This window comes from Trachypithecus francoisi, unplaced genomic scaffold (genome assembly GCF_009764315.1).
Source record: "Trachypithecus francoisi isolate TF-2019V2 unplaced genomic scaffold, Tfra_2.0 Lachesis_group16, whole genome shotgun sequence".
Classification (NCBI taxonomy): domain Eukaryota; kingdom Metazoa; phylum Chordata; class Mammalia; order Primates; family Cercopithecidae; genus Trachypithecus; species Trachypithecus francoisi.
In genome coordinates this window covers 50,946,212-50,963,079 of record NW_022681461.1, presented here as the reverse complement: position 1 = coordinate 50,963,079, position 16,868 = coordinate 50,946,212, and the positions used below count along the sequence as shown (strand labels likewise).

The 16,868-nt window shown below is 36.0% G+C and overlaps 1 protein-coding gene across 10 annotated transcripts in view; it reads right to left on the bottom strand.

Moving 5' to 3' along the window:
• FOCAD (focadhesin) overlaps positions 1-16,868 on the bottom strand; it is a 326,657-nt gene that overhangs the window by 127,722 nt on the left and 182,067 nt on the right. For all 10 annotated transcript variants that reach the window (XM_033237455.1, XM_033237451.1, XM_033237458.1 and 7 more), the window contains 4 exons: positions 12,778-12,912; positions 9,522-9,572; positions 8,504-8,587; positions 997-1,123 (listed from right to left, as the gene is read on the bottom strand). In XM_033237455.1, coding sequence (XP_033093346.1) covers positions 997-1,123; positions 8,504-8,587; positions 9,522-9,572; positions 12,778-12,912 — 397 coding nt within the window. The remainder of the gene's footprint in view (positions 1-996; positions 1,124-8,503; positions 8,588-9,521; positions 9,573-12,777; positions 12,913-16,868) is intronic.

Sequence of the window (16,868 nt, the reverse complement as noted above, 5' to 3'; positions counted from 1 at the left end):
TAAAATAACATAAATTCCTAATCACAGTCCACAATCAAACACATTTTTCAAATGGTATCGTCTACCATTTCTTGGGTAGGGCATATAGTAATACGGGCAGGTGAGAACTTCTAAACACGAAATACATATAGAATAATTACCACATATAAGCATTAGAATACTTTGTGTGTGTATGTGTGTATGTGTGTGTGTGTGTGTGTGTGTGTGTGTGTGTGTGAGACAGAGTCTCGCTCTGTCACCCAGGCTGGAATGCAGTGGCATGATCCCAGCTGCCTGCAACCTCCACCTCCCAGGTTCAAGTGATTCTTGTGCCTCAGCCACCCAAGTAGCTGAAACTGCAGCATGCACCACCATACCACGTTAATTTTGGGTTTAAGTCCTGACCTCAAGCAATCTGCCTGCCTCAGCCTCCCAAAGTGTTGGGATTACAGGTGTGAGCTGTCACACCCAGCCTACTTTTTAAAAGCTAAAGGCCCTATAAGTTTTACATCAGAGCTGAATGACCATACGATTTGATCCATCTTTGAAAAGCATTAATTTATAGCTCTCAAATAAATCAGTAACATCTTTCGCATAACTCTATAGAAAGAATAAATGTATAATAATGAACTACTCAGTAAATCTCTGAATAGTCTAATGATCTTTTCACTTGACTTACATAATGAAGTATTATTTAAATCAATGACCTAGAGTACTAGTGCAAATTCATCTTGTGGAATACATTTAGCCTTTCAAATGAATTTTAATTATCAGTGAACACAGTTGTTTACACTAGTTTTCTTGTACAATGCTACTCAGAGCTAACATTTTTTCACATGATTTAAACACCCTACTACCTCAAGCTGTTTCGATAGAACAGATGGGTGCATTTAACATTCTGGTTAAAAAATATGCACATAAGGTTAAACTATAGTATGTACCTATCACAAAAGAATACAATCAGACAAATCCAATCACTAAAAAATGCTAGCTTCTCTACTAACAAATAGGAGTCACCTGGTAAAACCAAAGGGGGAGTGAGTGACAACAGTTTGAGATAGCAAGAGCCAGGAACTGAAAGATCCACATCCTCATCATCTTCATCGTCATCCAACTCTTCAGGAATGGGAATTTCTGGTCTTATCTGAAATGATAAGTGAAAAAATCATAGAGAGGATAATAATAAAACATTATGCAAAATCTTTTCTGTATCCTTTTTGTGACAAGATTGTAAAATTTTGTTAGACTCCACTCTATAACATACAAGACCACTGAAATTAATTTTTTAAATCTATTCATTTTTCAGATTAACTAAAAGGTCATGACTCTAGTCATCTTATTAGACACAATCTCAGATCTGTATAAAAAGCTAATGTTAATACAGTAAATCACTGTAAGTCAGCATAAGCAATAATTACTACAGAAAACTAATAAAATCCTATACCATCCAAAAATAAAATGCAAACACTGACATACTCAATATATTTAACTTCTATAGCTCACAGTTAAATATTTGCCTTGTCTGAACACCGTTTTAAAAATTTGTGATTCTAGTCATACTTCCATGACAGAGCTTAAAATCTTCCAGTAGAATATACAGTAGAGCTCAGGGAACAATGGAATGCTTTAGTTGACTTTTTTTTTTTAAAGACTTTGCAGTTTGTTGCTATGGAATACAAAAACACTAAAATCTGTAATTGGTGGCTGTACATTATTGTGTCTAATTTGCATTTTGAAGATTTTGTGGTTGCTCTTTGATTAGCTAGGTTTGTTTGAACCAAAAATGAAAAATGTAAAAAGATTTCCACATTGTTTTCACAAGATGTAACTGTTAAGCAATTAATTAAATTTTTAATACTTTCAATGACACTCTATCATAATGCCCACATGGAGATAATTAAGCATTAGGGGAGGAAATCAAAATATATAAAAGTGGTTTCTATAACCATAAAGTGCCAGAATCCAGTCATTGCCATTAGCCTGTCTCCCAGAGTTATTTTTAGAAATAATTAACAATGCCTGCAGACCACCTTCTTCATAGGTCCCCAAAGCACTGTTCCATTTAGGAACTGTACTGACTCAGGATTCTTGCGGGGCGGGGGGGGGGGGGGGGTAAAAGAAACAGAAAAGAAATGCTTCTCTTAAGTATAATAATCTCAACTCCAATGAAGCCTTTCAACCATAACTAGTGTTCTCTTCACTAGTGAAGGAGAAGTGAAAGCAACCTGACTACCCAAGCACTGTCCAAGACAGGATTTAATTCAGACTCAATATTAAGTACCTAATTCTCAGAGGGCCGAATCAGCCATACTTACAAAGATAACTATCAAGTATACTCTAGATAGGGTATGAAAGCGTCTGTCAAAATCACTGCGTATCAGAGAAACTCTGGCATGTTCGCAAACCTTTTAATTTTGACCAGCAGGGTTTTTCAAGTGTCTGGTCTGTGTGAACACTCAGAGTCTTCCAGGTTTACTCTCATCAAGAGTTGTCTTAAAGATTCTAACCAATCCTAGTGGCCTAAAAAGTCTTAAGAAAGAAGTTGGTTCTGAGTCCTTCTGCCTTGCTTCCTGACATTTTACACATCATAGTAACTTGGGAAAACAGAAAAACAGAGTTACTATATGGCCTAGGAGTTTCACTCCTAGGTATATAACCAAGAGAAATGAAAATACATGATCACGCAAAAGCTTGCATACAAATGTTCACAGAAGTATTATTTGTAATAGCCCCAAAATGGATGCAGCCCAAACGTTCATCAATTGATGGAATATATAAACAAAATATAGTATAAATAAATACCATGAAATATTATCCAGCCATAAAAAGGAATAAAGTACAAATACATGCTACACATGAAAGAATCTTGAAAGCACTACGCTAAGTGAAGAAAGCCCATCACAAAAGACCACATCTTGTGTACTTCCATTTATAGGAAAGGTTCAGAATAAGCAAACTTACAGAGGCAGAAAGTGGTTGCGTAGGTCTGAGAGAGGGAATGGAGTAATGGAGACTGACTGCTTAATAGAGTTTCTTTTGGGGGGAAAGTGTTCTAAAATTAGATTGTGGTTACTCTGTGATTAGTTGCACAATTGTTTCAATATAGTAAAACCACTAAATTGTATACTTTACATGGGTAAGTTGTACAGTATGTGAATCATATGTCAAGGAAGGAAGGAAGGAGGGGAGGGGAGGGGAGGGGAGGGGAGGGGAGGGAAGGGAAGGGAAGGGAAGAGAAGGGAAGGAGCTAGGGAGGGAGCGAGGAAGGGAGGAAGGTATGTAGGCATACAAAGGAAGAGGGGGGGAAGGGAAGAATAGGGGAGTAGAAGGAAAAGAACAAGCAGGGTGGGGAGTCGGGGGACAGTCATTGCCACCACCAGAGGAACCTTAAAGTGCTGTGCAAACTATGTCAAATGACCAAATGCTTCCAGAATTATTTAGTATAAAAGGGATATGATCATTTCTGTACAACTCTTATGCTCTCCTATCCTGTCCTTCTGCACAGTCAACCTAATTACTTAATACGAGTCACTGCACTTGGGTCATCAATATTTTTAAGGGCCACTAAAGAAACAGTTATTAGATTGGGGATAAAGCAAACTGACCAACTCATCAATGTTAAATTGTCTAATTTCATATTCACATAACTATGTGCTATATTATCTTCTAGGCAGTGAATAGCGTATGTCTGCATCTCAAATGTGCATACATTTTAGTAAAGAAATTACACATGTGTTATAATTTAAGAATAGATTATATACTGCATGTATTTATAATGGTTTGATCACTCCTTCAATTTTGTTTCCTAATAGGTGAGCTGATTCTCCTGGACAAATTAGCACTTATTATTACATTTTGGTTCCATTAAATTTCCTTTCTCCTCTGATCATTTCTTTTTTTTTTTTTTAATTTTTTATTTTCATAGATTATTTGGGAACAGGTGGTGTTTGGTTACATGAGTAAGTTCTTTACTCCTCTGATCACTTCTTAAAAGAATTATTTGTTCTACCTTCCCTAGACTAACACCAGTCTTTCCCCCTGGTTGCATGCAACAATTTAATAAGGTCAATGCAAGTAAAACTATAGAGAATCAAGAGAACTCAGTTGAAATAATTCCTGTTAAAGTTATAAAATTTTGGCAACAATATATTAGCTGCTAAAACACTCAGAAAAAAAAAAAAAACTGCATATGTAACTATTAGGTTGACGCAAAAGTAAAAAACTGCAATTACTTTTGTGCCAACCTACTAAAACACACACACACACCACCAACAAAAATGACCTGCCTCCTATAACTAAGCTTTGTTGAAAAAACTTAAATGGAAAGTTTAAAATGATAATTTACTTTTTTTTTTTTTGAGACAGAGTCTCACTCTGTTATCTGGGCTGGAGTGCAGTGGCATGATCTCAGCTCACTGCAACCTCCACCTCCAGAGTTCAAGCAATTCTCCTGCCTCAGCCTCCTAAGTAGCTGGGATTACAGGCCCCCTACCACCATCCCAGGCTAGTTTTTGTATTTTTAGTAGAGACAGGGTTTCACCTTGTCGGCCAGGCTGGTCTCAAACTCCTGACCTCTAGTGATCTGCCTGCCTTGGCCTCCCAAAGTGCTGGGATTACAGGTGTAAGCCACCACACCTGGCTGATAATTTACTTTTAAAACCTGCTTCAAATTGAATATAGATACTCCTTGATTCATGATGGGGGTTGTGTCCCAATAAACCCATCGTAGGTTGAAAATAATGGAAGACAAAAATACATTAAACACACTTAACCTGCCAAACATTATAGCTTAGCCTAGCATACCTTAAGTGTGCTCAGAACACTTACATTAGCCTACAGATGGGCAGAACCATCTGGTAACACAGAACACTACAGAATATCAGTTGTTTACCCTTGTGATTCAATGAAATTGGGAGCTGCGATCTGATGCTGCAGCCCAGCATCACAAGAGAGTGGTTTACCACATATCACCAGCCTGAGAAAAGATCAAAATTCAAAATTCGAAGTACCATTTCTACCTAATATGTATCACTTTTGCACCATCATAAAGTTGAAAAATCGTAAGTCCAATCATTATAATTAGGGACCATCTGTCCTGGAAAGTGTATCCCACAAAATGCCTCACTGTGGGTTCTGAGCCGGATAACCTTTCAACCAACTTTCTGTGTCTGTAACCTATGGAAATCCAAGAGTTTGTGCATAAACAGAGAATTTTATTTGGAACACGTCAAGTATCTGCATAAATTATTCAGTTAAAAAGAGAAACAGCTTCTGATGAATGCAGTGACATTCACTTTAAATCAAAGCCAAATGGGTTATACCATATTTATACCAACCCTGAATGCATAATCAGTTCTTTTATATTATTTCTAAAATTAACCCTAGAAATCAAGAAAACAAGTTTAATTTTTAAATAGATGAATGTTTTTTAATGAAACCAAGTCAGAGACGAAAGTCAGTATCTTTACCTAAATGTTTATCCATTACTGATTCTTTTAACAAGGAAACTTCTCTATAGTTTTTTTTGTTTGTTTTTTCTTTGGGGGAGGTGCGCTAAAGAAGACAGGGGAAGTGTAACTAGCTTTTATAAAAACAGAAAAAATAAAAGCTAAAAGGGAAAAATCATTCTTATCTATTTTTCAACATTACAATCAACATGTCCTCAAAGAAGTCCCCTGGCATTTTTGAACCAATTTTATATCTGTGTGCTTTAAGTGATTAACAATGATCCTGTTACAAACCAACAAAATACATGCATTCAGTCAACATCCTCAGCTCTTAAGGTAGGACCTAGTACTTCGTACACACCAAATAAATTATTATTAAACCAATGCAAGTACTACATGTCCATCACCTCTAATCCCACAGAAATTCTTAATAATGAATGACAAGGAAGATGAGTTCATCAACATGGTATTCAAATTCTTAACTCATATTATTGTATCTCATTCAGCTCTACCACCTACCCAGTGCCATTTTCCACCTTACCTTAGATGTACTGTTTCATTCAACCCTAAATCTTTGTTCTGATATCTGCCACTCCTCTTACTCTTTTTGTTCTACCAGTCTGTTAACTTCCAACAAGTTATACAACATAAATTGATGTTCAGTAATCAACAGAAAATATTTCTTAAGTAAATTAAAGAAAATCAGTACTTTAAAAAGTAGCTGAATTATAATTCACAAAGTAGCCACATTTGTAAGGATACCATATATATATATATATATATATATTAGTTCTATTTGAAATTCACGATGGGCTCAAAAGTTTGTCACAAGTTTCCATAGGTAAGAAGAGAGAATATGGACACATTTTCACTGGAAAAATAGGTAACCTTAAGTCTTGTGTGTAAACCAATTGCCCTTAGTGCAGAGTAATGTCTGTCAACAAAGAATCTTAGTTTTTACATCACAGAAGTCCCACTTGATAGGAACTTCCAAAACATTTGAAAACACATTTTTATAGAAAAATGAGCTGCAGTTTCACATCACTGTTTTATAGTGTCACATCTACAAAACTAAGGTGAAGCACCGACCAGGCTGTATCCTTAGCCTTGGGGGACTTGTTTGGGATATGAACACATTGAACACTTTCTAGACTTTTAGTCTTTAGGTGTTCGAACAGCCAAACTGAAATGCAGCAATTAATGAAAAGAAGAAGAATGCATGATGTGGTCTTAGAAGCAATGATTCTCCATAAAGAGATAGGTCCTCGGTATCAGAAACTGGGGTCAGAGTGAAGAAGACTCTTTCAAACCACTTATACCCCTCATCTCAACCTCAGTTCAGAATATCCACTACAGCGAGCTATTGTTACTTTTTGGAGTGGGTCATATCCCAGAAGGGGATTAGGGCAGGAAAAAAAAAAAAAAAAAAGCTGAAAAGCATGGCTACAAAAGGATAAGCCTTATAGCTTTCCTTTATAGCTCTTTTCACTCTGATGCTGAAAACCCAAACATATATAAAAAACCCCAACTCTAAGTACATTTACCATTTATGTTGGAAGATATAAAAAGCTATTTATGGCTATTCAGGGATCAAAGAGTTTAGAAGAGTTAGATTAAGGAAGTAGCTAACATTTGACTGAGTATAGCACTTATAAACTCTTGCAAACATAATTGGAAATTGAATATAAACCTGAAATCAGAAAAAAATATATACAACCATGTCAATATTTTAAAAGGTAGAGACTAAATGTCAAGAGTATGCTGGAGTTATTTAATAAAAGCTATTACTCCAGCTGGACTATTTTAGGAAAAAAAGGTAAAAATAAGGGTAATTTTTATGCTGTGATTTAAATGAATAATTGCCTATTAAAAACAAGAATAAAAGGTACCTCTCCAGATGCTGTAGCTAATCTATTGGCAGGTGTTTGCATATCAAATTTACATGTAGCTTTTTTCCTTTTCTTTTCTTTTTTAAAGCAACAATGGGTATTGCTAGTTACCACAGTGCAGTCTGAAGTCCCACCTTTTTTAATTGTATGAGTCATAAAACATCTTTACTTAAATTTTCCCATTTGTGATCGCTGCATGTCAAGTGGTCAGTCTGTCTTTGTAAGTCCTCAATGACACAGGAAATCCTGCCTGACTTAGGAACTGGTTTTACAAGAGCCTATTTTCAATCCTTTTTATATGGTGGCTCCAATTCAATTCAGTAAACAGAAGTTTTCCTGGTTCCTACTGGTATCTAATCTCAGTATAAACGGAATCCAGAAGAAAAAGTCAAACCCATTTTAATGCCTGAGGATCCCAAGGAATTCACACCAAACCTTCTTGCCACTTAACCTCAAAGATAGAATCTGAGTAACGTTACATGTAACTTCATCTAATGCAATGTCTGCTTGACACTTCAGAGGCATTCAATAAACATCTGTATGCATCTGAATTCATACTGGCACTAAATAAGAAATCAGAAATTTAACCCCTTAATAGGATCTACTAATTTAAAGCTGATTATAATAAGCAGATACTAGAAAAGGTTGTATGTGTTTAGTTTAGTTTAAAAACGAAGATAATATCACACTATGTGTTAACCCTTAAAACAGAGTGATACTTTCTTCATCCAGTTTTCTGGGGCTAACCTATATACCATTTCATATATACTAAAAAAAAAAAAAAAAAGCAGATTTTTTTCATATGGCATCACATTCTTTATCACAAATAGAGATCTTTGGCTGCAAAGGTGGTATAAAATCTTAGTCTATGAAGGCTGTGCTTGGATTAAAGTCCAGGATGGTATACTAACTCGGCAAAGTGATTCCTATGAGTGACTCAGATCTGGAGCAAGTCATATACCCAGTCAACTTAAGATTTCATTTGCATCATTGGTGTCTTCCGTCTGCTTCAAACCTCTGCAGTCTTTTATAGATAAACAAATAATGGGTATGAATTTTTATCTTGCATGGACAACAAATCTAGGGTTACATATATATCCATCAGGTAAGGATCTCCTAAGATGAGACAGACAAAGTTGTAAACCCTAGCAAATTAAGAAATACCAGTGAGAAAGCAGATATGCCTACCTTTTCAGGCAGATGAAGAATGGTGTGTTCTGCTGCACTGAAGTTGGACAGGGATCTATATGCAGCATTTGCTACAATTGGGTCCTAGATAGGGTTTAAAAAAAAAAAAAAAGGAAGTGAACAAAAAAGCACAACATACATTAAACATCAAATCTGGAGGGGGAAAGAAACCTTCCCTCACCAATCCCAAGATTCTGCAGTCAGTGCTTTGAAAATGGTATTAAAGCTTTGCCTAAGCCAAAAGTATATTTACTAGCAATTTCAGAAGAGAAAGCAAGAAATTTAATCCTCGTTTCAAAAGAAAATATTGCAAAAAAAAGTGAAAGGGTCTGCGAAGGGAAGTAAGAACAACTGGAAAAAATTATCAGCATTAAACATTTTTCTGGAGAATATGCCCAATTAAAAATGGGCAAGGAGATCAAAAATACTAAATTTTTATCCTAGTTTGAACATTAAATATAAAGTAACTCATAATTGCTCAAGTCTCCATGAAGTAGTATGATTTAGCAGAAGGGGAATAAGGAGTTACTGTCTGATAGGCCTAGGTTTGGATTCGATTCTCTACCTATTAATAGGACAAGTTAGCCTTTTGGAATCTAAACTCATTCATCCATGAGTTAGGTATAACATCACCAGCAGTCTCCATATATAATCCTTGACTGGTAACAACATCTAAAAAATGGACTGGACTTTTTGTTTCTTTGCTTGTTGGTGGGGACAGGGCAAAGCAGGAAAGGGGAAAGACCATATAAAAATATAAGATAATATCAATAGTTCCTCTTCCCATCTGTCAGATTCACCAAGTATTAAGTACACTTTATGGTAAAAATGTATTAATGGGCATAAATTGAGAATAATTTTTAAAACCAAAACTTATGAATAAACATATGTTTTTTAAAAATTGGGAACCCATTATTTCAAGACAGTTGTACTTTTTATCCTAAGAGTCTTATTTTACAAATTTCAAAATTATTTCCCTAGCTTTGTTCTGATTCACTGACAAGCCTTGTGATAGTACCTTGTTTTGAGTATGAGTCCAGAGGTAGCTGAGGACTTGAACTTTAAAATTCTGAAAAGTTAACAAAGAAAAGAATAAATTGTTAAGATCAAGCTAAAACTGAGAATAAACAATCCAAAGTAGCAAATAATGAAAATTAAGTCACTTTTAAAGTAACACCACCAGAAATTCAGTTGATGTGTATTCACCCATCATTCATAAAATGTTAATATTCAGAAACAAACTCATCTTCTAAGCACATGGATATTTTAAACACATTAAGATTTTAAGATTATGAAATTTAGAAATCTAACCATTTCTTACTGTTAGTCCCTTCAAGTACTAACAGAAATGTCACTCTTTCATGCCACTGTTCTAGCCTACCCAGAAGAGAGTTTTCCTTTCTCCAAGTGGCCATACGGCACATGGTACACCTCAGCATCTATCATGACTAACTCGCTATGAGGTTGTACAACACTTAAGGCAGTGATTGTCTGTTTTTCATTTCAAAGACCTAAACCAAAGAGCCCACACAGTTCCTCAGAGAAGACAAATGTGTATTAAATAATTGATTGAGCATAAAAGCCATTTACCTTCCAACAGTTGGTGGTCTTCATTGCCACCACATCTAACTTTTTGCCCTTCTAAATCATATTAGGTTCCTCTATACCTCCTTGCCTTTGCATATTCTAGTCCCCAAACTTCAATGGGAAGCAACAGTGTATTAATTCTTCCAGTTCCAAGTGCAATAGCACACATAAATAATTTCCTTGGATTCTTGATAAGAATGTTTGTCATTTTCTCCACCACACTCTCATTGCCCTTTAATTAACTGTGCTCATCAAATGTTATTATAATTATCATCATTCATATCTGTCTCCTTTAACTACCTTTGAGCTTCTAGAAGGCAGGGACTGATAACATGGTATAATGTGAAAACAAAAGATATGAAACTAGAAAGTCCTGGGTTCAGACACCAGCTTTCACTTAGCTTTTTAACTACAGTCTGAGTCAAGTTACTTGCCTAGAATATAGCAGGTACTCAATAAATATTTGTCAAATAAATAGGTCTCTCAAAGCTTTAGTTTCTGTAACTATACAATAAAAAACGATACCTTCCTATCAGATATTAAAACTAATTGGTATAAACCGGTAAGAGTGCTGGGGATTGAATAGGTACTAAAAAATAGGGTTGACTATACTTATTAGTATCTCTAAGACCTAGTGCAGTTTTAATAAATATATTCTGATTCAATGAATAAGTGAAGCAAGCACTGTGCAAAGCAATTCAGAAAATACACTATAATTAAATCATGGACTCTATTTTCAATAAGCTTACATACAGTTCAATGGGGAAAATAATACATGCATACATATACCTGTAGTATAAATAGAATAAATGTTCTTAGAACAGTATAAAGAACTTTGGGAACAAAAGACTGCAGCTTGCAGACAAACTCTCAAAAGATGGGATGAGGTAAAACAATCCTTTTCTTCCTAAAATATATTTTTAAATTAAAGATGAAAAGGAAAGTAATTTGAGATAGAGGGAATAATATGAACAAAGGAAAATAAACGGAAAAGTTTGGAGGAAGATAAGGACACTATAAGTGGTTTAATTTTTTTGGAGTACAGGATACAGACCATTAATGAGGCCAGATTCCAGAACGCTTTATGGACTTGGTGTAAACAGGTTGGACTACATTTTAGGGAAACTTAAGGTAATGAAGTTACTAGGGATAGAAATGACTTAAGAAGTGCTTTGGGAAAAATTAAATTCAACTTTGGCTCACATCCAAACAGATTCTACATAGTTAAAAAACCAATTATCTAAACACACACAGATAAAAGGGGGAAGAGGAAGGAGGGTCTCTCCCTTCTACATTTCTTCACTTCTGCTTTTAAGGGGACTATGTTCCCCTAAATGGACTGGAAGAGATGGAGAGAATGGCCCCAAAGCAGTCTGCCTGAACAACACAGGAACCCTAATATAAGCATGAAGACAACCAAACTAAGATACCAGAGGAAAAGAATGTAAAATCTGAAAGAAAAAAAAAATCTAGTCCAAAAGATAATTCACAACCATGGATAAGCCAACACAAAAAACGAACACACAAACCAATTCATAAATTAACCTGTAATAAAATCTGACTAACTCAAGGTACAAGCAACACAAAGGTATATGATTTTAGCCCCTGAAAAAAGAAAGTAAATATACCCAATACGGCCTTACATTGGCTTTTAGTCTTAGCTCATTATCAGTAGCCCTGTAGACTCTCTGACAATATAAGAGCATGTGCCTGTGAACTGCAGCCATAAGAAAGAATGTTGGTGAACTATATACTCAGAGTCACAGATTGATTCTTTTTTTAAGACCCTAAAAAAAAAGGCTACATATAAGAATAAACTAAAATATCCTGTATTGATTCATTCATTCAACAACTACTTACTACATACAGATTATGCACCAGGTACTGTGATAGGTATTGTATAGCCCAGTAAGGATAAATTTGATTTTATTTATTGTGCAGCATTTAGAATGAGCTGAAGTATCTTCTAAGCCTGTCTTAATCAGATGATCTAAAATATATAAGGGACTATTATTGGAATCTGACGGCTGGAATGGCAGTTTATCAAAGTCTGTGAAGGACTAAATCAAATGAGAAGTTCAACAAGACTGCAAGTGAAAATCAACTGCTGCTCTTTGAGGGGAAAGGAAAAATGGTGAGCATGAAAAAAAACATGGCTTACAAATGTAGAGGCATAAATGTAATTCACTACCCTCTGATGCATTTCACTCAAAGAAGAGATAATGAAGAAAACATTAAGCAGTAATATATGAATCTTATTACAAAGAATCTTCCACCAAGTATTTCAACTCATTACAATGACAAACACTGAGTAATTCACAAAGTTTGGAGAGTCTGTCCTGCCTTTATTCATGTCTTTGTGGCTTATTTTTTAGAATTTAAAACACTAAAAAAAGATTTTAAATTGTTGGCTTTATGAATTCTATTATTTTGGAAACACTAGTTTTACGACAATGACTTTAAAATCTTGACAATATGCTCATAATTAAAAGGTGGTATCCCTTATGTAAATAAGTTTTAGACACAAGATTGATGAGGAGCTATCCTTCTACTCCTAAGAATCCATAAACAGATCAACATGGTCTCAGAACAACAACAAAAGATTAGGAATATTTATTCCAAAAGTTATGATAACACACATCTTTCCAATGAAGAAGTAGGCAATGTGCTGAGCTCCAAATGCATACCTCATATTCAGTTGTATTGACTGTTAAGGAAGGAACCAGAGAAAATAGTTCACTCAGTGTCTTCAGAATGAGAGGTCTTGTGTCACAGCTCAGCTTTGGAGAGAGAGCATTCCAAGTAGAGCGAATGCAAACAACCTGTGAAGCAAATAAAAAAGGTCAACAACGAACAAGACCCCAACATATATAAAGCCATTAAGTAAGAGTACTATATTTTATTATAAGGAAACTTAGGAAAAAAATAAGACTAGGATTTAATAAGGTACCACACCTCAAATGAAATTACTTAAACCAGTGTAAACTGTTGACGTTGTGCCTGCCTCACACAATTGCTTTTTTACTACTTTGCTTTTAGTTAACCAAGTAAATAACTCTCTCCTAAGCACATAAGCTCTCACTCTCACCGACACACACAAAATTAACTCCAGATTATCTAGCTTTATACATTGTTTAAGAACCAGTCCCTGAAACAAAGTGGGTAAGATAATGTTAGCACATTTCTAAAGCCAGGTATCCACATTTTTTAGAGTTTTTCAGCCCTGTTGAAACAATATCACCACTCAGAAAATTGGAGTGTTAACATATATAAATCAAACATTCTCAAATCACCTTACAAGCTTTTAAGAGGCAGGAGAATAACTGTAGTATTTTATATAATAATTTAAGACGTTTTAAAAGTCAATTCCGGTTTTTTAAGAGGTCATTAATGATAAAATAAATCTAAAGCCCAGCAAAAATGTTATATCATTTCTAACTTGACCCAATTTTCTTAAGCCAGGTGTTCTTGATTTATTTCAATATCTGGTTTTAGGGATAGTCAAATGTCTTCTTCAATTCAATTCCAGCTAACACTGATGATGTTTTCACTGATAGATGTTTTACGAAAATTTTAAGACTTAGATAGGAAGAATGTAAACACAGATCAATTAGATAGGCTTTAACAAGAATTGATCTTTCTAAAATATTCCAATCTCTTAAGCTGTAATTAACACATACAATTATTCTCTATCTACAAGTATAAATTATTTAGAAAAACTACATAAGGTAGTAAATTTAAAAATGTCAAAGATAAATGAGTAATATATACTTAAGGAGACAGATTAAGAAGAGGTTCAAAGAAAAGACAGTAGACAGAGTATTTCTGAGAAAACTTGGATTCAGTGTATTTGCTGTTACTTTATACTTCCCGTGAAACAGCAGAATAATAAATACTCTTTGATTTGGGATCCCCTACATGATTTGGGTTCAACTAACCTTTCCTAAGGGCAGTACTGTAGACCAGGCATGACAGTAGGCACATTTACACAAAGAAGTAACTCTGATATTATAAATCATCAGCATTTGAAATAAAACCCAAACCAATTCTCTAAAAGCTATCAATTCAGCACAGTTGCATACTCAGAGTGGTACACAGTACTCAGAGAAAAAGCAATCAAATATAAAGATGATCTAATCCTTCAAAAACTTGACACCTTATTGTAAAGGAAGAAAAAGATACACCATTCTAAATTATTGGAAACAAAAAGGTACATGATATGATTTTAAACTATTTCAACAGAAAATAGTTTCAAGAGGAATCTATGGAGGAAAGATAAGTCAGTGGGCGGGAGTCATCAGGGAGGGTATCAAGAGACGATAAGGCTTGGGAAGAGACTTGAAGAAAGAGAGAATAGAAATCACACAGCCATGCCACAAGAAAATGGAAAGCACAGGTCAAACACAAAACAACATGTTGCAGGTACAAAAGCATGAGTATTGGTGGGGAAAGGCTGGTAGATCACAAAATATCTAGAGTATCAGAGCAGTTGGAACCAAATCTAAAAGAAAAGGTAGGCTATAGAGATTTCAAGTTAAGAAACACAAAACAGTTTAAAAGCTATTCCTAACAGATTCATTTGGGCCTGGCGTGGTGGCTCATGCCTGTAATCCCAGCACTTTGGTGGGCCAAGGCGGGTGGATCACTTGAGGTCAGGAATTCATGACCAGCCTGGCAACATGGTGAAACCCCCTCTCTACTAAAAATATAAAAACTAGCCAGGTGTGGAGGCACATGCCCCAGCTACTGGAGAGGCTGGGGCACAAAAATCGCTTGAACCCAGGAGGCGGAGGTGTCAGTGGGCCGAGATCATGCCACTGCATTCCAGCCTGGGCTACAGAGCGAGACTCTGTCTCAAAAACAACAACAAAAACAAAGCAAAACAAAGAAAACAGTGCAGAATAGGGACAAAGGCCAAGAGACTGAGGAACTAATAAGAGAGCTTTGCACTATTCTCAAACAATTAAAGTCTCCTAGGGCAGAAGAAAAGGCCATGATTGTGAGGCTTCCCCAGCCACGTGGAACTGTAAGTCCAATTAAACCTCTGTCTTTTGTAAATTGCCCAGTCTTGGGTATGTTTTTATCAGCAGTATGAAAACGGGCTAATAAAGAAATGTGACACCTAAATGCAACATGGGATCCTGGAACAGAAAAAGGACATCTTAAACACACATGTCCATAATTCAGTTAACAGCACTGCACCAATATTAATTTCTTAGTTATAATAACTGTATTATAGTTACATAAGCAAGATGTTAATAATAGGGGAAGAAGGGTGAAAAAACATGAAATAATTATCTATTTTCTCTTTTAACAACAGCTTTTTTGATATATAATTCAAATACCATACAATTCCTCATGTAAAGTGTACAATTCACTGGTTTTTGGTATACTTACAAAGCCACACAACCATCACATTCAAGTTTGAAACATTTTTATCACCTCCTCCCAAAAAAACCATAATCATTCATCTTTTTTTTTTTTTTTTTTTTTTTGAGGCGGAGTCTCGCTCTGTCGCCGGGACTGGAGTGCAGTGGCCAGATCTCAGCTCACTGCAAGCTCCGCCTCCCGGGTTCACGCCATTCTCCTGCCTCAGCCTCCCGAGTAGCTGAGACTACAGGCGCCCGCCACCTCGCCCGGCTAGTTTTTGTATTTTTAGTAGAGACGGGGTTTCACCATGTTAGCCAGGATGGTCTCGATCTCCTGACCTCGTGATCCACCCGTCTCGGCCTCCCAAAGTGCTGGGATTACAGGCTTGAGCCACCGCGCCCGGCCTCATTCATCATTCTTGATTGCCCCCTAAGCTCTTCAAATATAGGCAACCACAAATCTACTTTCTCTATATATAAACTTGCCTATTCTGGGCATTTCCTATAAATAGAATAATATAATATGTGCTCTTCAGTGTCTGGCTTCTATCAGTTAGCGTACCTTTTCCAAGGTTCATCCATGTTGTAGTATGTGTTAGTGCTCACTTCTTTTTATTGCCAAATAATACTCCACTCTATGTATACATCCTTTAAACTTTCCATACATTTAAAGTAATTTCAAAATAAATTTTTTTTTTTTTTTTGAGACGGAGTCTTGCTCTGTCGCCCGGTCTGGAGTGCAGTGGCCGGATCTCAGCTCACTGCAAGCTCCGCCTCCCGGGTTCACGCCATTCTCCTGCCTCAGCCTCCCGAGTAGCTGGGACCACAGGCGCCCGCCACCTCGCCCGGCTAGTTTTTTTTGTATTTTTAGTAGAGACGGGGTTTCACCGTGTTAGCCAGGATGGTCTCGATCTCCTGACCTCGTGATCCGCCCGTCTCGGCCCAAAATAAATTTTTTTAAAGAACAGAAAAAAAAACACTAGTCAAAAAAGTAATGGCTAAGAATTTCCTAAATTAATAAAATACATTAATTCTCTAACTTAACTTGTAATACAAATAAGCTTATATATTAATACATTATAATATGATCATTAAACACCAAAGACAAAACAACAATCCTCAAAGCTAAAGGGAAAAAACACAGGCTACCTGAAAAGGAACAACTGAGAATAACATTTTCTTTCCTTCTTTTCTTTTCTTTTTTTTTTTTTTGAGATGGAGATTCACTCTTGTTGCCCGGCTGGAGTGCAATGGTGCAGTCTCGGCTCACTGTAACCTCTGCCTCCTGGGTTCAAGCAATTCTCCTGCCTCAGCCTCCCAAGTAGCTGGGATTACAGGCATGTGCCACCACGCCCAGCTAATTTTTTTTTGGGATTTAGTAGAGATGGGGTTTCACCATGTTAGTCAGA